Below are 24,870 nucleotides of genomic sequence, written 5' to 3' on the forward strand. Positions count from 1 at the left end.
GAAAACTCCTGTCACAATCAAGATATCCAAGACGCTTAATGTTACTATGGGGAAGGACATTCGTATGCGATACAGAGCATATTCATTGATTAACGCTCAAAGGCCACATTTAGTTAATAAAGTTGAACGACATGGGAAAATTACGTCCGTTATAGGTTCTGAATTTCGGTTTCGATTAATCGTCCAACCCCTGGCAGGACGTGCTATTTACATGGCAATGACCTGCATGAGACACCCCAACAAGGGTAACGCCCCTAAACAATAGCACAACAAAGCATTGAGATTCATCGTCAAATTTATTGATTTGTCTGCGCGTTTGGACAACACGCTGTACACGAGCGGAAGATCTTCAGACGGTCCTATAGGCTGAGTAAAAGTTTTCTTTAACTTTGAAAAAAGGCCGTGATTTTGACAACAAAAGGTTTCTTCATGAAGAGCGTCTGCAATTCAGCGGAGCACATTATTTCTGACGACTGTTTCTTTATCTCCTTCATAAAATGTCCGTGATTTTTATTATAGTATATGTGCACTATGGTTAATCTAGTTAAACCATGCATAATTTTTGTATGGGTTACATTAGTCCAATTTTTTTTTTAGTATATAAATGTTACAATATGCATGTTTTACAACATGGACTATATATTGTCCCTTTGGTTTATTTGTATAACAACATGTATATGTGTTACAAAAAAGTGGCGCATTTTGTTACGCATAGGCATTGTTGGTATTCATATTATTAGCCCATTAGTTGATGTCATTACTCCACCACCTCTGTGACGTCATCAACTAGATTGCTGAACCAACTTAGTTCAACTGATTGATCTCCGACAGAGTTATTACGGTTTTGGGAACAGTCGTACCTATATCGTTCATTTCCCCAACGAGGGATCGTACTATGATGGTTAAGCAGCGAGTTACGTCGTTGTTCAGGAAAAGCACCCCAGAGCGGGTCTGACAAGTAGAATCAGGTGTTCTATATAGGAAGACATCTAAAACATTCTTGGAGGGGGGCCCGAGGACCTGGGTTGGGAACCACTGGCATGGATTGTGCTGAATACAGTGATGTGGGACTTAAGCCAGTAATATTTTTATAAATGACTGAAAAAGCACACATATCAAGGCAGGTCTCAAAAACACCCTCAGCCCCCAGAGGGTTACACCACAAATCTGTTCAAGACAAGCCATTAAGTTTAAGATGATGGAACTGGAAGTGCTAAACGTGAACTCAAAAATACATCATCCCTGCTGCAGTCTAAAGAGACGTAAACTAACGCTACTGGCCACTTGGACAAAAGCCACCCTGACTTCCTGTGTCCATAGAAAACATCTCAACAAAGGAACAAAAATTGCTTTTGAAAGTATTTTAATTCTATATTATATCATGGTCTTTTTGAATACTGGATTCTGATTGGCTGGAAGGTGTGCATTAAAACCCTTTAACGCACATGTAGCTCCAGTCAGTTTTATTACATTTGAAATGTAACTGACAAAATCACTGTAATTTTCACCTCTTTGATCTAAAATTTCACTGTAAACATCAATAAAAGATTTAACTTGGCAAATGACCATGGTATAAGCGGGATAATCCACAGCTAGCCGTGCGTTAAAGGATTGGGTGGTTCTTGGCTTCCACGTCGTGCATTAAAACCTTTTAACGCACGGCTAGCTGTGGATTATCCCTTACATATTACATGTCTGATATCAAATAATGTTTTGCTTTTCTTGATAATTAGACGTCAAAACTTTGGTTTGCTTTTGACCGGATTGGTTTTGATGTTATATATGAGCAGATTTAGATCAAGACTCTATCGAGCAGTCAAACCAACACGGGAGTGACTTAAACTGCAATTCATTGATCGGCCGCTAGAGACCGTCTCCAAAACAGAACAGAATCTCATTGAGTCCTGGGGCTGGACGATATGGCCAAAATTGACATTGAAATGCATTTCTTCATTTCGGCGATACAATATAATTCTGATAACGATATAAACAATATTACAAAAAGCAAAATGTAAGATATAAGTTGAGAGCGCCCTCTGATACGAACAATAATGCTGATCAAAATCATTCATTTGGGCTTCAAAATTGCTCTTCACAAACCTACGGATGACGTCACGGACACTATGTCCATGTTTATGGACTCTATACAGGTCATTCACATACTCTTTGTTGTTTATTGAACACAATGCAACATGTTGAAAAAATGTAGTGAGTGTGTCTGACCTGATGATGGTGTGCATGCCGCGGACCTGCGGTGTACTCTCCAGAACACTGAGGGTCTGTGGGAGGGGCTGAGCCTGATGGGCAGAAGCTAGAGCCGCCCTGTTTCCATCGCCACCAGTGAAAGAGACAGACAGATGGGTTATCAGCACCCCAGTATGTAAAGAGAACATAACACGTGTATTTATAACACAGACACATGCTTACACACGGTTTACTATAGTCATGAAAACATGGTGTAAATGGAATGTTCGAGGAAAGCGTGAAGCAGAGACTCATGGACAATCTTTATCTGAAAAGATCTCTACATGAAAGACTGTCCGTCTAAGAGCTTGTTTAGTCATAGAAACTGCTAAAAACAGCTCTACAGTGGCTACGAAAAGAATATACACACTAAAGTCAAACTAACATGTCTGAATTAATACATGCAAACTAAAGGCAATGATATTCTTACATTAAGTGTGTCTCATATTTGGAGCCACTTTAGGTAATAAATTAAACAGACACAGTGGCAAAAAACATATATAATAAGAAATAAAATGTTGTGTTTAAAAATTCTACAAGCTCTGTGTGGGTCAGTCTTTAGGAGATCCCATGATTCAATTACGGGCTGTTACATGATTAATCGCGATTAATCGCATCCAGAATAAAAGTTTGTGTTTACATAATATGTGTCTGTGTACTGTGCATATTTATTTTGAATATATAAACACACGTACACATACATGCATATATTTAGGAAATATTTGCATGTATATAGTTGAATAATGTATAATAATTGTAATAATTAAATATAAATAATAATATTATAATAATTTGTAGTAATATATTTGTATGTACTTTATATGTACATGTATGTGTATGTTTTTATAAATACAAAATGAATATGCACAGTACACAGACTTTTATTCTGGGTGCGATTAATCGCGATTAATCGTTTAATTGTGAATCGTTAAGCAGTGAAGTCAAAACCCCCGTCAATATAAACTGCTCTCAGTGTAAACGAACACGTGCAGAACATTTATGTCCATGTGTTTTACATTGAACAGACAGCTATTTCAATTCCTTCAAGCATATTTATAAAGCCCACCAAAATCTACTTTTGGTTTGCAAGGCAACAGCAAACAAACAAAAAGAAAAACGTAAGCAAATCTCCTCACATATCCCAGCGGAGTTTTCTCTGTGGGGGACGTGACAGACAAACAAACAAACACAAACAGAGAAACATACAGTGACAACAGGAAGAGAGGGAGAAAAGAAGAGACGTCACACCGTCAGGTGGAGGAGGATGAGGTGGTCACATGATTCTAAGAGTGGAACAAGAGCACTTACACACATACAGTACATCAGTGCTGATGACATTCACTCTGATTCTTAAACGTCCTAAAGGACAGTTCACCCAAAAATAAAAATGCTGACATCATTTATTCAAAACCTGTATACGACTTTGAAACGCAAAAGAAGATATTTTGAGAAATGTCTCTGTGGTTTTGTGTCCATACAGTGGAAGTCAATGAGGTCCAATGTTGTTTGGTTACTAACGTTCTTCAAAATATTTCCCATTGTGTTTCGGACACTATTCATTTTCATTGTATAGCAAAGAGCAGTTAAGCAACTTAACTTTCACGTTTCATGGCTGAAGTCACATGGATTTGAACAACATGGGTGCAAGTAGTCATTTTTGGGTGAACTGTCCCTGTCAGTGTTATGGTAAATCCATGCCTTTGGTCTGATTTATTTAACTGTGTTAGTTTGGTGTCAGTCCTGATGTAGCTGTCATCCTCTCATTCACTGACGCAAAGGTCGACTACATCCTGTCAAAGGGCTGTACTTCCTCATCTCTCTCTCGCTCTCTCTCTCATCCGCTGCTGTCTGCAGCCCAACGGAAAAATGAAACTCTTTGTAGTAGACAAAGCAACGTCAGTGCGTGCGAGACGCGGTGTTTAACAATAGCTACAGAGACAACCGTGAGTGAGAGAGAGAGAGAGAGAGAGAGGGAAAGTAAAAAATAACAGAAAGCGAGAGAGAGAGGTCAGGATAAGGAAGGCAGTGGAGTATTTTTAGACCCAGAATGCAAGGGGAGTGTCTGATGAATGGAAACCTCCTGTGGCACACAGCATTCATCTTCCTCTATTAACCCTCATTATATTATGACACATCAATCCCATGATGCTTTACTCATTAATGGTCTAAACACTGATGGGTGCTTTCAAACACTACAGCCGTGAAACATTCGTGTTTGTGTGGGTCTGATAATAAAATAAGGTTCGTTTTAGGAAAAAATGAACATTTTAGAAATATTTTCATGACAATCGAAGCTAAAAAAATCTTAAGTTTATTTTTTTGTAAAATATATTGACATCTATACATAATATAAATATACAATGAAATAAAAGAAATAACATAATATAAATCAATTTATTATTTCAAATATAAAAATAAAAAACTGCATGAGACTGTTATAGACTGCTGTTTTTTTCCCCCTGACAGGACACACGTCAGTGAAGACAGAGACGTCGCCCTCTTTTGGTCACTACAGGAAGTGCAGCGGGCCTCAGGAGGAAGATGCTTACATGGCATAAAAGTGGACAGTTTAATGACACAGTAGTTGCCCCGTGTACCGATCTAAGGCCAGATGTCTCGTTCCTGATTGAATAATCAGATCAGATTACTGGAGCTGACTCCAGATCAGCACTGAGGGGAAACTTCTGCCAGTGAAGACAGTGACGGAAAGTGAGAGAGTGATGAGCCGAGCTACTCTACCTGACGCTGAGTTCACGCTGTGTCACCGGTGGGAGGAGCAGGACAGAGAAATGGATGGCAGGGGAGAGAATAATCCAGTGCAGTGAGGAGGCAAAGCCAAACCAAACGTGTCACACCAGCATTACAGAAAACAAAAAGGCCCAGATGGAATCTGCAGAATTTCTCTTTTTTTCTTTTTTATGATTTCTAATATAGTAAAATTAGATTATACCATTTTTATTATTAAAACGGGATATTTAAAAACAGATAGAATGGAATTGAACAGAACTCCCTCATGCTATTAACATATTTACATATGTTATCGATTGACACCCCTAACGGAGGAAAGCGTTAGTAAATGAACCCAAATTTTCATGCAAAGGAGTTCTACAGAAATCTCTGTAGTTCTGCAAGTGCAAATTCCCTGTGGGCCTGAAAATGAACGACATCATCTGCTATTCAATACTGTAGTTAGTGCTACACAACCACATCACAGTCAAATATTAGTCCACTACCAAGCATTCCCAAATGCACTCGAGCATAAATAATACACTTCGTCTGATTGATAATAAATAATAAATCACAGAAAGGCATTTAAGAAGAAATGCAATAACATAGCAATCAGTATAACTCTACATCAATATTCCTACATTTTACACATACACACAGACTTTGGTTGACTATCTACGTGGGGACAGTCCATAGGCGTAATGTTTTTATACTGTACAAACTATATATTCTATCCCCTATCCCTAACCCTATCCCTAAACCTAAAGATCATAGAACACTTTTTGCATTTTTAGATTTGTAAAAAATATTGTTCTGTACAATTTATAAGCTTTTTTGCCCGTGGGGACCTCAATTTTGGTCCCCACAGTGACACGAGTCCCCATGTGTTGGTGTGTATTCAGGTTTAGGTCCCCACCGGGATGTACAAACATGAACACACACACACACGCGCACACGCGCACACACACGCGCACACACACACACACACACACACACACACACACATATATATATATTTCTATAATCTTTTCTTTTAAAGGTCAATATTTCTCTCTGAAATCTGTAGTAACAATGAAAAATGTTTCAAGATACTAAAGTGACTTCTTAATTCAGTTAGTTTCAATTATTCAAACCACAAGGGGGCGATATTGATCCCCTGCAAAAACATCACAGAGCCCCAAACGTTATAGTTTGTATTGGGCCTTTCATCCATATCCAAATTTTTTACTTATAGTTTAACGTATCTGCTAAATATTAAAATGTTCGTTAATATTCACTTGAATATTATTATTGTCTTTACCTCCTCCAGCTGACTGTGTACGTGCTGAACGATTAGATCAATGGCCACCATGTTGCCGCCACCTAAGTATGAGGGATATAAAAACAGTATGCAGTATGTGAACTGTATAAATATCCTATACTGCAATAATGCTGTGCGTAACAACAACTAGACCAATGATCCAGATTAAGTATCAGATATATATTTTTAAGTATTATATTCAAGCATACCAAGTGATGAATGACACCTCTTGCTACATATACAAAAAATGACAGAGCAGACCAACTAAACACAAGTACGCTACATTGTGTACTATGCAGTAAGTTAGCAGGACAAGTCTACACAATGTGCATTATGCAAACCTCACTCACCTCGAGGCACCACGATGTCCGCCAGTCTCATGGTGGGTTCGATGTATTGTTCAAAAGCTGGCTTCACAAACTTGTTGTACTGTTTGATGACCCCTTCGATGTCCCGCCCTCGTTCTGTGATGTCCCTCCTCAGCCTCCGTACCAGCCGGATGTCAGAATCCGTGTCCACAAAGATCTTCATGTCCAACAGCTAAAAACACAGATAGATGATGATCTAAACCAGGCTGGAGAAGTAGGGCTGTTTAGGGCCGATTCATTGCATACTATATGTCTGTGCAGTGTGTAGTGTGCATGTTACGTTTGTATTTAGAAACACATACACATACATGCATTTATTTAAGAAAAATATAAAAATTAATCAACGTGTCTATATAATTTCAATTAGTAAATATAAATAAATCAAAATATTTCTTAAATATATATATATAAACATGTATGTGTATGCGTTTATAAACACAAAATGAATATGCGCAGTACACAGATGTATGATGTAAACACAAACGTTGATTCTGGATGCCATAAATCGTTTGACAGACCTATTGAGAAGATGAAAAAAATACTGTATATATACACAGGAATTATTTCACATGGGACAGATTGTGATTTTTACCTTCAGCAGGTCTTTATCTGCAAAAGCCATGATTCCCTCAAATATAATGACACTCGCCCCATAGACTGTTTTCTACACAGAGATAAAACCACAGAGTATTCAAATCAGCGAGCAAAAATGAATTTCTTTATGACATCTTAACTCAAAATACAAACCCATCTGATGTAAATGAGCTCACGCGTGAACACCATCATTCACGCCCTCACCCATTCTTTCTGTCGTCCGTGTTTGGTGAAGTCATACACCGGGATCTTCACGCTCTTCCCCTGCTTGAGTTTGCGGAGCGTGTGCGCCAGCAGACAGAAATCAAAGGCGTCTGGATGGTCAAAGTTGTAATCGTTTTTGGCGGCCAGCAGCTGCTGTTCAGCCGTCAGGACCTGCAGGGCGGACATGGGAACAGAGACGGTCCAGGGTTACACAGCACAGCCTAAATATCTGCCAGTAGTAAAGCCTAGTGGTAAAAGATCAAGGCTGCGGGTTCGAAATCCGTGCGTTATTACCATTGTGTCAAGAGTAACTTTAGGTTCAGTGTCGATCTCAAGGACTGTCAATAATATTGCAGTATATCACGAGCTTCAAATAGGTGAGATAACTAGATGTCTTGGTTTAGTTGCCATTTCAATACATGCCTTTAGTTAACTTTGAGCGCATTTAGGCCACGCCCACACCGGGGGAAACAATCCAACCCTCTCCATTGACTTTCTATTGCGGGAAGCTGCCTCCTTGTCATTTCTGACTTATAACAAAAAACAGAACGATGTCTAAAAGCTACTGTGTGACAAGGTGTACAGCAAACAAGCTAAAAAACACAGACCTGAGATTTTATACCAATGGCTGGGTTTTCACAGACTTGGCCACAAATGTTAAATGAACATCATCCAAGATGAATAAACACGGTATATACTGTATAACTACTATATTGTTAGTTAATGACTGCTAACTAATGTAGTTAACTAATTGTTAGGTGTTACTAATTCATCTTATGTGCAAGCACAGATTTGTTCTTATGGGCTAGCCTGATCAAACTAAAAACCCATTCGACAATAAAGGATTTGTGCCAGTGTTCCAGTGGACTATGCTGACATGTTGTGCAGTGACACATCAAGCGACCCGATTTCACGTCCCAGCTCGAGGTCCTTCCCGCTTTCTGTACCCTTCTCTCTCGTCACATAATTTGCCTGTCTCCCTCTCCACTAGCTTATCAATATATAAGTTATTAAGGCCAAAAAAACACACACGGACAGAATCTTCAGTCGCCTCCAGTCTTCATTTAGGCAGTGGATATACTGTATACTGTTTAGTTTGTTAAACGTTTTGCACGATTCTTGTCAGACTAATGAAGCGAATGGAGTGTGAGTGATATTACGCCAACCCCCCCAGACGGGACGTGGCTAAGGTCAGCTGAACTAAATTTAGGAGGAACATTCACACGCAGGTACATTTACACAAACACTGCTCATTTCTCCTCGCTCTCATTTTCGCATTGCGCGCCAATTTGCTTCGCCACCCAAAGTTCATCTTCAGATACACAAGAACAGCAGGTCAGATGTTTAAACAAATGTTTAACTGGTCTGGAATAACCGCTCTGTGTTTAGACAGCGCTGTCAGGTGTCTCTGCGCGTCAGGGGTCATTTACATTCCTGATGTGACATGAAGAACTCACTGTAACAGTTGACCAAACATCATAAAGACACGATCATGTGTGTTCATACTGAGTTTCTCAGCATATCTGAGCTGATGTGCAGGTGGAACTGTTCACGCTGGGGTTCCTGCGTGCGGTTAGCTCAATAACAGCCTAAAGGCCTTAAAGGGGTCATATGGCATGAATACGTGTTTTTCTGTGTCTTTGGTGTGTTATAAGTTGCCCATGCATGTATTAGACGCGTAAAATTGCAAAAATGAAAGTGTGGGAACAAAAGATGCATTCTATCTAAGAGCGAATGCTCACCCAGACCTGCCTGAAACGCCTCGTGTAACCACACCCCGGCGAATGTACGTCACTTCGTAACATGATTTGACTTAAGACCGCCCAAATCTAAACGCAAGTAAGGTGGGTGTACTTGTAAATCTCATTGTATTGTCGCCGCCACAGTCATGTCATGGAGACGCTGTGTGTTTCGTTGCGAAAAGAAAGCCTCTTTGTTTGCCCCGCCAAAAGATGAGACAACTAAAAACAAATGGTTACATTTTATTTACAATACTGTTCCAGAACAGTACAATTCAAGTGTGTGCAGCGCATTTCACAGATGATCGCTTCATGAACCTGGGAGAGATCAAGGCCGACAGTGCACGAAAGCTTTTGTTAAAAAGTGGGGCAATTCCAACCATTACAACTTCGCTGCCGCTTCAGATTCGCAGCCTGTAAGTATATTTTCATTGTAAAAGACTTGTTACGGACTAACGCGAGTTGAGTTTGTAGCGCATGTTGTTTCTTTGTGTGATCTGCAAATGCAGATACGCATGCAACATGAAAAAAGACAACATAAGTCCTAATAATCGGTAATTATGTTCCAACTAGAGGCAACAAATGTCGTGTTTATAATGTCTTTTTATATTTAGTATTTATTTTGGGTTTATTGTCTTTGTTGAGTCGCGACGAGACATGGCATAACACTGGTTGATCACTAACAGCAAATCTTTATAACGTCGTATATAAAAGGTAAAACAGTTAGCTATAGTTTTTAACTATTTAACATAATATATATTTTAAAAACCTTACCAATCCTTTACATCCTGCTCGAGTCGCGCTGGCAAAGTTGATGTATCGGCTTGATCATCTTCATTTTCCGTATCAGATTCGGGCTCGAATTGATAAGAAAAGTACCGATGACATTTGATCACCTGTCAGTACAATTGCTTGGGCACCTGATGTTCCAAATATGGTAAGAGACGTAACATTTCCATCACACGCTTGCAGTATTCGACCAATCACTACGCACTGGTTAACTGGCCAATCATAGCACACCTCACTTTTCAGAGAGATGAGCTTTGTTAAAGATCTGCGCGTTTCAGAGAGGCGGGGCAAAGAGGAGATACAAACATGCACGGTATGTCGAAAATACAGCTGTCACGGTTGACGGGAAGAACCCAAGTGCAGGTAGGTGGTGGTGAAGGGGTTAACAAAATACTTTATTTGGACAAAAACAAAACACCCACGAGGGGGTAACGAAGACAGGGCTAATAATAAAAACAGAAACCAAAAGACTTCCCACGAGGGGGCTAAAACAGCAGGACAAAAATAACTAAAATATAACACGACACAACGTCTTACAAAACACGGAGGGGTAAATAAGGCAGGGCAAGGTAAAACACAAGACTCACACTCCAGATAAGCACGACGGTACACGGGTACAAGAACAACTACACAGGAACACAAGCACAATGAATGAGCACAGGACAATAGACATGAGGATACTTTATAGGGTGACAAACAAAGGAAGATAACGAGGGGCAGGTGAGGAACATAAGACACGGCAGGGAAGCAATACGAGAGGGGCGGGGCCAATGACGATACACGAGAAAGCACATGGAATGTCAATGGTAAAACACCCCATGACTTTCTCACACTAAACATAAGGGATCTGTCACGATCCTGCCAAAAGACTAGAAAATCCTGAACAAGAAGGCAGGACCATGACAACAGCGTTTTTGAACCTTAAATCGTGTATACACATTGCATTACATATAAAACAAACCATAATATTCGTTTTAGCCATGTCATATCACCCCTTTAAAACATTACTGCAACACGTGCTAATGACTCATGCACTTTCTCTTTCTTTTCATGGGAATAGATGCATGAATGCTTTACATGTTTGGGTGGAGTTGGATTACTTGGCTTAGTCTGCAGAGTCATATTTTCGTTTCTGTTCTTTGCTTTTAATCAGTTGCATTTTTAAATGATAAACTAGGGTTTGAACTGGCTAATACCAACACATTGGGTCAAATGTTTGTACGAACAGTATCTGACTGAATGTACAATTCCAATCAACATGTCTTATTAAAGCGTTAATGATATCAGCCAACTTTCATTTACATTTATGCATTTGACAGACGCTTTTATTCAAAGCGACTTACATTGCATTGTATTATACTTTTTTTTTGTTTTTGTTTCTGACTACGTGCAATCCCCTGGGATCGAACCCATGACCTTGGCATTGATAGTGCCATGCTCGATCCACTGAGCCACAGGGAAGCATTTGTACTACTTTAGTTTGTGTGTAAGGTTGTTTGAGCAGAAATATATTCTCTTTTACAGAAATCACTTTTTAAAGGGATACTCCACCCAAAATGACAATTCTGTCATGAATTACTCCCCCCACAAGTTGTTCCAAAACTGTATAAATTACTTTGCTGTGTTGAACAGAAAGAAAGATATTCGGAAGAATGACAGCAACTGAGATTTCTGGGACATCATTGACTACAACTGTATTTTGGTGCTGTATGAACGTGGCCTAAACGCTTTTTTTTACTTCTGCATCGGACCTACACCTCTACGCCGTAGGCAACACGCCGGTTGTCATTTATATTTGTTGCGTCGTTGTCCGCGTCGACAGTCCATGGCAGAAAATAAATATACAGAAAAACACGTAATTTATTTAGACAATCATTCAGAAATGCGTATGAGTAAACCCGACGTTTTATTTTTTGCCATAAATCATTATTACTAGTCACCCTTTGTTTGTCGCTGGGTTTTGCAAATATCTAACCAATAAAAAGTATAAAATAGTGCTTGTCAACTTTGAAAAAAAAACAGTATTTAATCGTTTAAAAAGTACAGCGTTTTCTCCATTTCCAGAAAAACACCAAATTTGGACATACAAGGTTTCGGAAGAACAGCAACCATATTCAAAATCATCACAATTAAAACACCAACAGAAAGTGCTCCTGATTTTTCTATTAAGTTAAAAAGAAAGCATTAGCCAGTCTTTCTCTAGAGAATGCTGTCACAGAGCTAACCCGCTAACACCTCTTTTTATTCAAACATAGTCTATTTAGTGCACACTCTCCATCTTAAAGATGAACTTGGCAAAAAATAAAAAGAGCCACTGTAGCATCTTCATGTAAAACAAGGAATTGCATGAGTTCTTCACAGTGCAGGATATGACAAATCTCACCTTGTAAAAGGAATCCATGGACAGAAGAACCACCCAAGGAACATCCAAAGCCTCGATAATCTTGCGGGCGACTGTTGTTTTTCCTGAGGCACTGCCTCCACAAAGCCCTATGGGTAAAAAACACCTTTGGCACTCAAAGCAAACTGACCCGGGTTATAAGCGCACAGAGGAGAAACATAAAGATCGTAAATGTGTGATGGACGGTGTTAGCATTGATTTTTCATCCCAAATTGCTTTAATACACTCACCAATAACAAAAGCTTCTTTGGACTGGGTCCCATGTTCATTATACCACGGAGGACGTCCAGCGGTGTAGATGGTCCTCTTACTGGTCCGCAGCAGCGGGGGCTCGGATTTACACTGGCTGGTCGTTCGTTTCCGTGGTGACAGGCCGGTGTTGACAGAGGGGAGGAGCCTGTCCAGAGAGCCTTCGCCGCCCCCACTATTAAAATGAAGAAACAAGACAATATATGAACTGTTACTTCCTGTGTTAATTCAGACTTCCTGATCACAAACTGCTATTCACAATTAACATCAACCCAACATAATGTACAGTTACAGTTGCAAATAGTTTGATTACAATACATTGAATGTAAGACATCATTCAATTAAAGTCTGTCAGATGCTTTTTGTTGGTATACATTTTGTTGGTATATGTGTTCCCCGAGAATCGAACCCACACACAATACTCAGAACACAAAGTCTTGACACAAACTGTCTCATGGGGGTTAAAAATGTTGAAATGATTAAAGTTTTGCTTAAAAAGTAAACCCACAAACTAATATTAATGAGTATATTTAAACTCTATAAGCAAATGTTTGCTCCCTTGATAAAAAAACTTAAGTAGCTATGATTTAAATAATTACTTATGTTTTAGTTACTTGTGATAATGCTGTAAATAATGTTCAGTTTCTTGCACCAACCGATCGTTTTGCTTCATCAGACATCAATATATGGGCAATTCCATGAAAATGTCAATCTTAGGATGAGAAAGTTCAAAGTACCAGAGGTTTTCACCATACTGATAGGTAAGATGTTGATTTTTTGGTGGTTTAAATACCCATGTGAAGTCTCTCTAAAAGCACGTTTAAAGTGTAGTTTTAGGTATAGTCAGGTAAGTAAATGGTCACATCCATAACGGTCCCTATTCTTCACAAACAGGCAAAAGAAAATGAAAATAAAGTAACTATTTTATATTCTGTAAAGAGCTATCCCTTCTTTATTTGTTGGGTATTTTTGCTTCTGGTTTGTACATTTTAATTCACAGAAATCCTACAAAGTATGTCGTCTCTTAAAAACGTGCATCCTTTTTGTCACATTCATAACGCATTTAAACAATAAAACGTATGCATAAACTCATATTTTTCTTATGTCTGGACTCTATCATCAGGGGTTTAGTAAATATAAACATATGGTTGAATATATCGGTAATAACGTCTTGGTTACGGATGTAACGTCTTGGTTACGGATGTAACCTCAGTTCCCTGATGGAGGGAACAAGACGTTGTGTCGAGCCGACAGATGGTGTTCGCTCTTGAGAACCTATCAACTTCTGACTAGTTTAGAAAAGGCCAATGAAATTGGCGAATGAAATTTGCATGCCGGACTCCGCCCCCGGGTATAAAAGGGAGACGGCGTGCTGCATTCATTCACCTTTTGGTCTGAGGAGCCTGAGCATCCCTCGACCGCTGCGGCAGGCGGCCAGCGTTGTGGCAAGAAGGACACAACGTCTCGTTCCCTCCATCAGGGAACTGAGGTTACATCCGTAACCAAGACGTTCCCTTTCTGTCGGTCTCTCGATGTTGTGTCGAGCCGACAGATGGGGTTCCTATGGAAAACGCCACAGCGCTGTGCCGCGTCACAATCTCCAGCGGAGCGACGCTGACTGGCCTGGGCAAGTCAGATGAGTGCTAGCGCGAAATTGTTACCATCCAGTGGAGAGGTAGTGGAGCTTTCGAAGAAAAGGTGGGAAGCCCCTGCCACCGGCCGTCATGGGCGGAGGCCTTGATTCTCTTACAGCGAGAAGCCGCCCGGCACCGTAAGGGCCACTGGGTAAGCATTATTCCCCCCTGGGGGAAAAACGCTATAGAGACCACTACCGCCGTAGGGAGAAATTAGTGGAGACACCAACATGGTCTCACCATCAGGGGAGAACTCATGGGAAAATGTGCAGACTGAAGGAGTTAACCGCAAGGTGGGAGTCCACCTAGGGAGGTCATGGATTACCGAGGTGGGAACCATTCATGAGGATACATCAGACGGAACCGCCCACTGGGGGGGTTACCAGGTCTGGAGCACTAGGTCCGGTTAGAGCTATGTGGTAGATAACTCAACTGTTCCCCGGCCTAAGGGGGCAGGGCTGCTCTGCCCAGCCTGCCCCCAGGAAGGTGCTTAGTGATGGATGGAATGCCTGTTCTTTACCCAGTGGGGAAAGAAGGGAGGCGGAAATAGCCGCTGACCCACCTAAGGAAGGGGGGAAGGGCTTTCGCAGGCGTACGCCCTACCGGCTGCCGGTCCTACCTGTTGCCCTGCAAGACGTGGGCCGACACCGGTTCCACGCGGAGGTTGTGGAACCTCGCGAAGGTGTTGGGCGTAGCCCAACCCGCAGCTCTGCAGATGTCTGCCAGAGAGGCGCCCTGAGCCAGTGCCCATGAGGAGGCTACACCCCGAGAGGAGTGTGCCCTCCCTCCTAACGGGCAGGGCCGATCTTGAGATCGGTATGCCGTAGCGACGGCATCCACAATCCAGTGCGCCAGCCTCTGTTTGGAGACAGCCCTCCCCTTTTGCTGACCTCCAAAACAGACAAAGAGCTGCTCAAAGCTTCTGAAGCTCTGCGTGCGGTCCAAGTAGAGGCGCAGTGCGCGTACTGGACACAACACGGATGGGGTTGGGTCTTCCTCCCCAATGGGGAGCACCTGCAGGTTCACCACCTGGTCTCTAGGGGGAGTGGTGGGAACTTTGGGCACGTAGCCGGGCCGGGGTCTCAGGATAACGTGAGAGTCACCGGGCCCGAGTTCTAGACAATCTGTGGACACGGAGGGTGCTTGTAGGTCCCTCTACCCTCTTGGAGGTGAGCGCCATCAGGAGACCCATCTTTATCGTGAGGTGAGAAAGAGCGGCAGCTCCGAGAGGCTCGAAGGGGGGGCCTCTTGAGGCCCGCCACCTAGGTCGCAAGAGGGCACGGAGCGCGGATGAGGTGGTCGCCTTCTCGCGCCCCTTAGGAACCTAATGACCAGGTCATGCTGTCCCAGAGGCTTCCCAGCAACTGGGTCGTGATGAGCGCCCGTAGCGGCTACATACACTCCCAGTGTGGAGGGGGGAGAGGTTACTCTCCAGTCTCTCTTGAGGAAGGGACAGCACATTCCCGATCAAGCAACTCCACGGGTCTTCTCTTCGAGAAGAGCACCAGGATGAGAAGAGGCGCCACTTATGGGCGTATAGCCGCCTAGTGGCCGAGGCCCTAGCCTGAGTGATGTCCCAACCACGCAGGGGGTGGACCACTCAGGATCTTCTCGTCCCGTCCAGACATGTCCAAGGGTCTACCTGGGATGCCGTTACGTGCCCTTCCCCTGTGACAGAAGGTCCTCTGTCAGGGGAATCGGCCAGGGGGGAGTTGTTATCAGAAGCACCAGCTTTGAGAAGCAAGTCCGGTTGGGCCAGTAGGGCGCAACTAGTACCACTTGATGCTCCTCTTCCCTGACCTTGCACAGGGTCTGTGCAATGCGGCTCACTGGGGGGAAGGCGTACTTCCGCTTGTCCCATGGCCAGCTGTGCGCTAGTGCATCCGTGCCGAGGGTGGCCTTGGACGGGAGTACCCTAGCGGGCAATGGGTGGTGTCCAGGGAGGCGAACAGTTCTACCTGAGCCCGCACAAACTGCTCCCAAATGAGCTGGACTGCGTGGGGGTGGAGTAGCCACTCTCCGCAAGGCGTCAACTGACGAGAGAGCGCATCGGCTGTCTGGTTCAGGGCACCTGGGATGTGTGTGGCTTGCAGGGAGCAGATCACCTGCGGACTCCACAGGAGGAGGCGTCGGGCGAGTCGTGTTAGCTGCCGTGAGCGAACGCCACCCTGGCGTTGATATACGCTATGGCAGTTGTGCTGTCCGACCGGACCAGCACGTGCTTGTCCTGCACGAGAGGTTGTAGCCCCTTCAGTGCAAGTAGCACATCCAACAACTCTAGGCAGTCCATCGCCCCGACACTGCATGCCCGTTGCACACGGCACCCCAACCCTGCAGGGAGGCGTCTGTTGTCACCACGACGCGCCTCGTGACCTGCCCGAGAGGGACCCCTGTCCGTAGAAAGGTCATTGAAGACCAAGGGGTTAGGGTGCGTCCGCAGAGAGGCGTAATCACCATCCGCCTGCTGCCGGTGTGCCACGCTCTCCAGGGAACTCGACTCTGTAGCCAGTGTTGGAGCGGTCTCACGTGCATCAACCCGAGGGGTATCACCACCGCCGAGGATGCCATGTGCCCAGGAGCCTCTGAATTTGTTTCAGGGGGACCGCTGACTGCTTGAAATATTCCTGGCAGTTCAACACTGACTGAGCGCGTTCTGTAGTCAGTCGCGCTGTAATGGAGACAGAGTTGAGTTCCAAAACCAAGAAAGAGGATGCTCTGCACAGAGGAGAGCTTGCTCTTTTCCCGGTTGACCTGTGGTCCCAATCCATCTAGGTGCCGTAGCACTAGGTCCCTGTGTGTACATAACAGATCTCGCGAGTGTGTCAAATGAGCCAGTCATCGAGATAGTTTAGTACCCGCACACCTCTCTCCCTGAGGGGAGTTAGGGCGGCTTCCACGATCTTCGTGAAGACTCATGGGGACAGGGACAGACCGAAAGGGAGGAAAGTGGGGAAAACACGGCACTGGGGGCGAGTGTGGCTTGGAGCCGCTCTCAAACCCGAGGTACCATGTATCCAGCCGCGAGCATTGGGAGAGGCAGTGCGGTGCACCGCAACCCAATGCCGGCGGCCCGGAAAAGCATGGCTGACATTTTGACGTCCGCTTCTTCCTGGGCTCGACCCCCCGAGGGAGGGAGCTCCAAGGAATCGTTGTAGTCCGATGCCAGTAAGTCACCCTACGATGCTGCAACGGAAATCTCATCATCACGCACCGTTTCCGACTAAGTGGTTGAGGAACGAGACGGTGGGTCCGTCTCATGGGGAACGGTCAGACGAGCGAGATGAGGTGCGAACGGTCCGCGAGCCGGTGGCTGACGGATTAGCGCTCACAGTAATCCTCATATCACCCTCGCTGCTCGCCGTAGCCACTGCTGTCACGGAACGGGAAGCAGACGAGGTGGTGGCTGAGTCCCGTGGGAACACAGCCACCCGTGACGCAACGTCTGAATCGTCAACCGCCCGCAGTGCGGGCAGGACGTATCCACAAGGGCTGCCCCAGCGTACTGGAAGCAGATCTTGTGTCCGTCCCCCTCCTCGATGAGTGTGTTTGCACCCACGAGAACAGCGGGACATGCCATGCTGGAGAAATTTGCTCTTTTAGAGAAAAAATTCGAACACTTCTGGAACCGCCGAGACGGCCAGGGGAAGTCGCCGCAGGAAGGGACAGTCTGCTGCACCACGTCGTAGAACCGGCAGTCTGTGTTGCTAAGTAGTAGCGAAGGTCTGCAATTCATGAGCGAAGGCTCCGAAGAACAAAAGGTGAATGAATGAGGCACGCCGTCTCCCTTTTATACCCGGATATCCGGGGGCGGAGTCCGGCATGCAAATTTCATTTGCCAATTTCATTGGCCTTTTCTAAGTAATCGGAAGCGATTGGTTCTCAAGGACGAACCCCATCTGTCAGCTCGACACAACGTCGAGAGACCGACAGAAAGGGAACTACATTCTCTGAGAATTTATATTTCAAGTTTAGACTGAAAATATCACATTCATAACTTTGTGAAAGTGATGAAAGTGATGTGAGGCCAAGAATGGTGTTCCATACTTCCATACCCATCCAAGTGCACACACACAGCAGTGAGTAACACACCCACCCAGAGCAGTGAGCAGCCATTGCTGCGTCGCCCGGGGAGCAGTTGGGGGGGATCGGTGCCTTGCTCAAGGGTCTCACCTCAGCCGTGGTATTAAAGGTGGAGGAGAGCGTTGATCATTCACTCCCCCCACCTACAATCCCTGCTGCTACTGAGGCTCGAACCGGCAACGTTTGGGTTACAAGTCCGAGTCTCTAACCATTAGGTTAAGACACCAGAGGGCTTACATCTCGGACCACAATTTAAGCTTCCTAATTGAGAAAAGAGTCTCACCTACATCAAATGTTCTATTCCTGATGATCTATGTGGGAAAATGGCTTAATTTAAAGGAAAAAGACCTTGTTTGTTAGTTCGTAGCTTTTGTACACACTGATATCTTCATGTACTGCACTTTGTTGTCATTTTATTGCATTATTGCAATGTGTGTAGCCTTAAATTCAAATATGAGACAGATAGACATCTATAGACAAATACATATTTCATGCTAATGTAATAATACTAAATCTGTATGTAGGTGCTGTTTATTTGGATTATTTAGCACACGTTTGTAGTTCGAGTGTAAAATGATGACTAACGTAAGGCGTGCCCCATTATTGCTCTAACCCATCACCCAAATATGATAATTGTGGTAATTAATTAGTAATTTGTAAAATTGCTTTGGTTTCATTGTAAACGCATCCTTTCTAATCCTTTCTAAGTATTTTTCCGGTAAGTCAGAATTAATAAAAGACATCCAATGTGAAGTTGATGAATGTCTACAAGAAACAATGGTAACGGTTTACACTATACCATAAAGGCTTTCAAAAACAAGTCGGGTGAAATGTCATGACAATTATTATACATTAGTCTTAGTTATTGTTAACAAGGTCTGAATTACAGATCTGTACCAACGGGTAAAACTGGAACAGCATACGTTTGCTGGGCTGAAATGTATGTGCGTAGCTGAAATTGTGTGTAGAAATCACCTTGGATCTCTAGGTTATCAGCCCTGCTATAATATAAGAGTGTGTTAAAAGATAAGATGGCAAATGGTGAACCCTGCCCTTGCACTTAAAGAAATCACAAAACCACAATGAAACGCAGTTACTTAAAAAAAAAAACACTTCGCCAGAAAGGTAATATTGTGTAAGTATCATTTTCCTCATCTTATATAACCCCACATGACTTGTAAAACCAAGAATTTCAGCGAAGAACAAATTGTTATAAAGCATAAGTCACCTGCTGTTTATCTTTTGAGTTTGACAGCTCCAGTCCTCATTCACTTTCATTGTTTAAAAGACAACAGCGTAAACCTTTTTTTAAACCTCTCAATTTGTGTTTCACAAAGGAAAAACTTTTACAAGTTCGGAACGACAGTATAAGATGACAATTTTTTTATTTTTGCGGAACTGTCTCTTTAAAAAATGCACACACTCCAGTCTCAATGCATCAGCAACTTCTGTGTGGCATCATTAGTTCAGCCCGGGCCGTGCCGTGCCAAACAGGTTACAAGAGAATAACCCGTTGTGCACTTCACTAAATATTCCCCATAAAACTTTATGAGCTCTATGACCCGAGCTCAAAGTGCAAAATGATGTGGGTAAACCAAATTTACGATACTAACACCAAACGGTAAACAAAACTAAACCTGACAACGTATGCCAATAGTACGCGCTGAGGTTTCAGCAAACACAGCAAAGTGCGATGCGGGGGTCCTGTCAGCAACAGCTGAAATTATTGCCCAAACATACGCAAGCGTTCAGCACACCTGAGAATAGAAACCCTACATCAAAATAACCGACATGAAAATAAGCAAACCAGACTCACCTGCCATCAGCCCTGAGAGCCCAACAGCCTGATATCCTGGCTCCCGAATACGCCGGAAGAGTGTTCATGATGTGCAAACAGTGAGAAAGAAAGAGCTCGGCACTAATACAACCACTGGGACGCGCACATATACAGGCACTTAGAGCGTCTGCCCTTTGGCAAGCCGCGGAGAGAAAGAGAGAGAGAGAGAGAGAGAGAGAGAGAGAGAGAGAGAGAGAAAACGAAAGAGAAGTAGAGTGGAGGAAAACAAAACTGTGCTTTCTACGTCGGTTTTGTTTTTCCTGTCAATAGCGCTGTTGGGCTGGGACGCATTCGCAATGGACCTCTCCTCTACGCTCCTATGAGCCCTGCCAACAAATGTAAGAGGATAAGCTATCCAGCAGATTATGTTTGGCGGGTGGTATTAATAGCAGCAGGTTGGAAACGCACGCGGTGCACACGCCCTCCCTCCACTGGCCTCTAATGGGGCAGCTCATCTGTCTGTGACAAGCAGTGTTGCAATAGAGTGCTGGTGGAGACGTTGACAGACTACTATTATAGAGAGAGAGAGAGAGAGAGAGAGAGAGAGAGAGAGAGAGGCACACACAATGAAGAGACGCTTGGACAACAGTACAGCGAGAGGGACCGATAGATTTTGCATTGTGTTCTTTGGCTCCTAATATAAACAAATCAGGTTGCTCTGTCAAACAGGGTGCGGTGGAGGTGACAGCAGGTGTGAAGAGAGAGACACGCACAGAACAGGTCTGTGTTCCAAATATGACCCCCAAGGATCACCTTATCATCAGGCCCCGGGGACTCCCCACAACAAACATCATGATGAAACTCTCTTCACACATACTGTACAAGATCACTGACAGTACCAACCTTCATGTTGCATGCACACCCACACATACACTGTAAAAAATCCATCTTCCAAAATGTTCTCCCTACAAAGATAAATAAGTAACTTGAACATATCATTTTAAGTTAAAGCCACAATATGGAATATTTGGACCGCTAGATGGCGCACTTTCAAAACAACAACAAAAGGCGAAGCTAAATGACGTTATGTAGGAGAGTGGAATTGTGGGACATGTCGTTTTCACCATCCAGAGGCGTGTGGAGATCGCCCATCATGTTCACGGGCGAGGTAATTAATTTATTTTATTTTATGTCATCGTAATGACTTGGCTTGAAAGAAACGTGGAATGTAATGCTACATTAGCCCACGACTGATATTGGACTTTGTCAATTGATTTGGTAACGTAATGCTACACAGTTTTACCTGTTTAAAACAGTCATACAGTCGTCGTTTAAAAAGTAAATTGGAACGAACCCACAGTATTTACAAGTAACGTTATTGGCTACATATTTTTGTGCGACATGTACTGTTTTTCATAGGGTAACTGCATTCATAACTATTCAAATAATTTGTGCATGAGTATTTTGTGTACAATAAAAAAAAGTGCTTACTTGTCTATTAAAACACATGCGAGAGCAGAGTCTCTGTCGAGTCCAAGTTGGTCGCGAAGCTCTCTCCATTTAGGAAACGCCACGCCGATATTAATCCTTGTTTTATTTCTTCGTTTTTCCATAAGCCTGCTTGCCTCATTTGGCCTACGTTTACACTTTTTTGGGGTTTCCTTTACTCGCCAAAGAGTAACCGTGATCCACAATAACAGAACAACAGATGCTGCGTCCCAGATGCTGTATAACCACTTCCGCATTTGCGTGTTGCCGTAGTTTCTACAACCGGAAACTAGGGATCCACCGATACCAAGCTCATGTACTCGTACTAGTAATGACACACCGATACCAAAGACCGATACCTCACGTGACATACATAGAGCCCTATGATTTCCGCAATGCGGGAAACGCGGACGGAATCGAGGAATCCAGGCATACAAACAGAATTTGCTGTACAACACGGAATGACACGGAATCTGGCAAATGTATTATTTCCTAACAAGAAATTAGCGCTGAACCGCTAACAGCTAACGTAACAGCTAACGAAATATTCAGATCCTGTTTAAATATGTATTCTGCTTGTTTTGCGTGAATGTGTGTGAAAGAGTGGTGCGGTTGCGTGTACTGAACACATTGTGCTTGTGAAGCTTTCAGCGCCAGCGTTTCACTGCACGAGGACACAAAGACATAAACAAACACCATTTGCGGAAATCCGTCAAAATAAAATTCCGGTTAATTTAAACAAACGCTCTTGGCGGCATCCCGTCAAAATAAAAGTCTGGTTGACTTGAACAAGTTATAATACACTCACATTTTACCACACCACTCCCCTTGAATTTTTTACAATTCGACCACAGAGTATATTGTTTACTTTAGCAAACTGAAGTAAATGTGCTAGTAAAATTGTGCTACTTATCATAAAAAATTGAACTTAATTTAAAAATAGTACTTAAATTTAAGTAGACCTAAAAACAAAAGAAAAACATTTTACCAGTAAGATACTGGTTTATTAACATAATTGTACATTATACAGGCATCGGTTATAGGTATCGGTGAGTACCAGAAAAAAAGTATCAGTACTCGTACTCGGTCTTTAAAAAATGGTATCGGTGCATCCCTACCGGAAACTGAGGGTAGTGCGGAGCACCGGATATTAAGTCACTGATATACGACAAATACAAGGGAGACAAGGGAGGGGCCATTATTTTAAATAGGAATTTCTCTGGATTTGCACATTCTTGGGAACATTTGGGATGATGTAAATAAACAACTGCATTAAATATATCACACTGTGCAAGTTATTTTTGGATATTTCATAACAAATTTCTTCCATATTGTGGCATTAAAGGAGTCAAATTATTGTTTTGCATACTGTATACTAGTGTTGTCAAAAATATCGATATTTCGATAAGTATCGATACTGAAGAATCTGAAACGGTTCCAATACCCATGTCCCACGTATCGATATCAGCTGCGCGTTCCCGCTCTCTTTCTCTTTTCCGACAGTGAGTTAACACACTGCACGTGAACGCATAACAACAGAGCCCCGCCTCCTCTCACAGACTTGACTCGTTTGCGGCAGTTAAATAGTGTTAATGTTAGAAAAGATGGCCAGTGCAGAGTCTCAGTAACACATCTGGCGTGGTGCACGCTCGTTACGCTTCCCGTGTTTACCATAGCGATCCATGTATGTGCGCTGATCAATAATTTTATCCACTCGTTTCATTCGCCCTGGTTATATGTTGTTTATGTTAGTACAGAGTCTCCGCAACAGTTCTCATGTTTAATGCACGCGTTTCTGTCTTTATGTGCGCTCATCAATGATTTCATCCACTCCTCTCGTTCGCTCCGGTTAATTTGATGTTTGAAGTAATGCTGGTGCGAGTAAAGTCTCCGCAACAGTTCTCGCGTGTGATACACGTTTGCACTTCCGTGTTTACCATAGCGCGCTATGTGTGTGCGCTGTTCAATGATTTCATCCACTCGTCTCATTCGCTCCAGTTAAAAGTTGTTAATGTTAGAAAGATGCGGAGTCTCTGCAACACTTCCTGCGTTTAAGTTTGCGTTTCTGTCTATATGTGCGCTGATCAATGATTACAGTACGGGCCTATGTGAATAAAAGCCAATTTAGCCAAATAAAAATGTAGGCTATTAACCAGAGATGGGAAGTAACGAAGTACAAATACTTCGTTACTGTACTTAAGTAGATTTTTCTGGTATCTGTACTTTACTCCACTATTTATTTTTCTGACGACTTTTTACTTTCACTTCTTACATTTTTACGCAAATACCTGTACTTTCTACTTCTTACATTTTCAAACCAGGCTCGTTACTTTAGTTTTAATCTGTATTTGATGCACAATCAATATTATTTCTTGTCATTGCGTGACTTTTTCAACCTAATGATAGGTCTGCCTAAAAGCCGAAGCGCTGTGTGAGGTGGCCACTAGCCAATCAAATGTAAGAAGGCGGGAGTTACTGTTTACAGAGCAAAGCGGTGACCAATCAAATCAAAGAAGACGGAGTAACTGTTCTCAGATCTCGAGCGTGATATTCTGCATCATGTGGTGACTCGTGAATGGTAGGGTTTTTTAGCGCGAAAGGACCAGATTTTAAATATGTAATTTAGCTATTCGCATGTTCTACAAACATATACTTCACGAAAGATGTACTGTAGTTCTGTCAGAAGTTAAGGCAGCTCGTTAAGTTAAGCGCATTATTGTTGCTGTTGTTCATTAGTATGTATGAATTGCATGTTTTTTGCTATCGTGGTGTGTGCGTTAAGTTCATGAACGAGTGAAAAATACCTGCTCATTGCGTTGCTTTCGATGAACTAATTATAGTGGGCACTTTTGCACAAAAATGCGCTAATTTCCTGATTGCCATTTGAAGTGGTTTCTGGACATATCCTATTAGTCTTATTTTCTAATTTTCTTAATGCATTTGCCTTGTTTGATCTGTTTGATCTATTTTCCTGATTTTTATTATATTTTTTCATCTTGTCATGATTAAAATTATAAGGAAATAAAAAACGATCCTTATCAACGTTGATTGACATTGCAATAAAATACTATCACATTATTTTGGAAGTTAAAATTTTGGGCTGGTTTTTGTTGGAGTGAGTAGGTTTTAGTGAGCCTTTGGGCTGGAAATCATCCACCTAATCTAGCAACACTGACATCAGTTTTAATGTTGAACGAGTGTAACGTACAATGTAAGAGGCTAAACATTTAATATTTTAAAGCGAGGCATAATTTCAAGAAATGTGTTTAACCAATC

The 24,870-nt window shown here is 42.8% G+C and overlaps 1 protein-coding gene across 4 annotated transcripts in view; it reads right to left on the minus strand.

Moving 5' to 3' along the window:
• The window catches only part of uckl1b (uridine-cytidine kinase 1-like 1b), a 38,988-nt gene that overhangs the window by 7,608 nt on the left and 6,510 nt on the right, over positions 1-24,870 (minus strand). The window contains exons 1-9 of one of the 4 annotated variants that reach the window (XM_057362918.1): positions 20,146-20,494; positions 12,597-12,790; positions 12,349-12,455; positions 7,438-7,608; positions 7,232-7,303; positions 6,622-6,811; positions 6,272-6,333; positions 3,381-3,400; positions 2,224-2,322 (exon numbers count right to left, since the gene is read on the minus strand). In XM_057362918.1, the coding sequence (XP_057218901.1) occupies positions 2,224-2,322; positions 3,381-3,400; positions 6,272-6,333; positions 6,622-6,811; positions 7,232-7,303; positions 7,438-7,608; positions 12,349-12,455; positions 12,597-12,790; positions 20,146-20,213 (983 nt within the window). In that variant the 5' untranslated portion in view covers positions 20,214-20,494. Of the gene's footprint in view, positions 1-2,223; positions 2,323-3,380; positions 3,401-4,983; positions 5,001-6,271; positions 6,334-6,621; positions 6,812-7,231; positions 7,304-7,437; positions 7,609-12,348; positions 12,456-12,596; positions 12,791-20,145; positions 20,495-24,870 lie in introns of those variants that run through there. The other 3 variants (XM_057362919.1, XM_057362916.1, XM_057362917.1) reach the window with 3 other exon arrangements.

This window comes from Triplophysa rosa, linkage group LG21 (assembly GCF_024868665.1).
Source record: "Triplophysa rosa linkage group LG21, Trosa_1v2, whole genome shotgun sequence".
In the NCBI taxonomy this organism is placed as follows: domain Eukaryota; kingdom Metazoa; phylum Chordata; class Actinopteri; order Cypriniformes; family Nemacheilidae; genus Triplophysa; species Triplophysa rosa.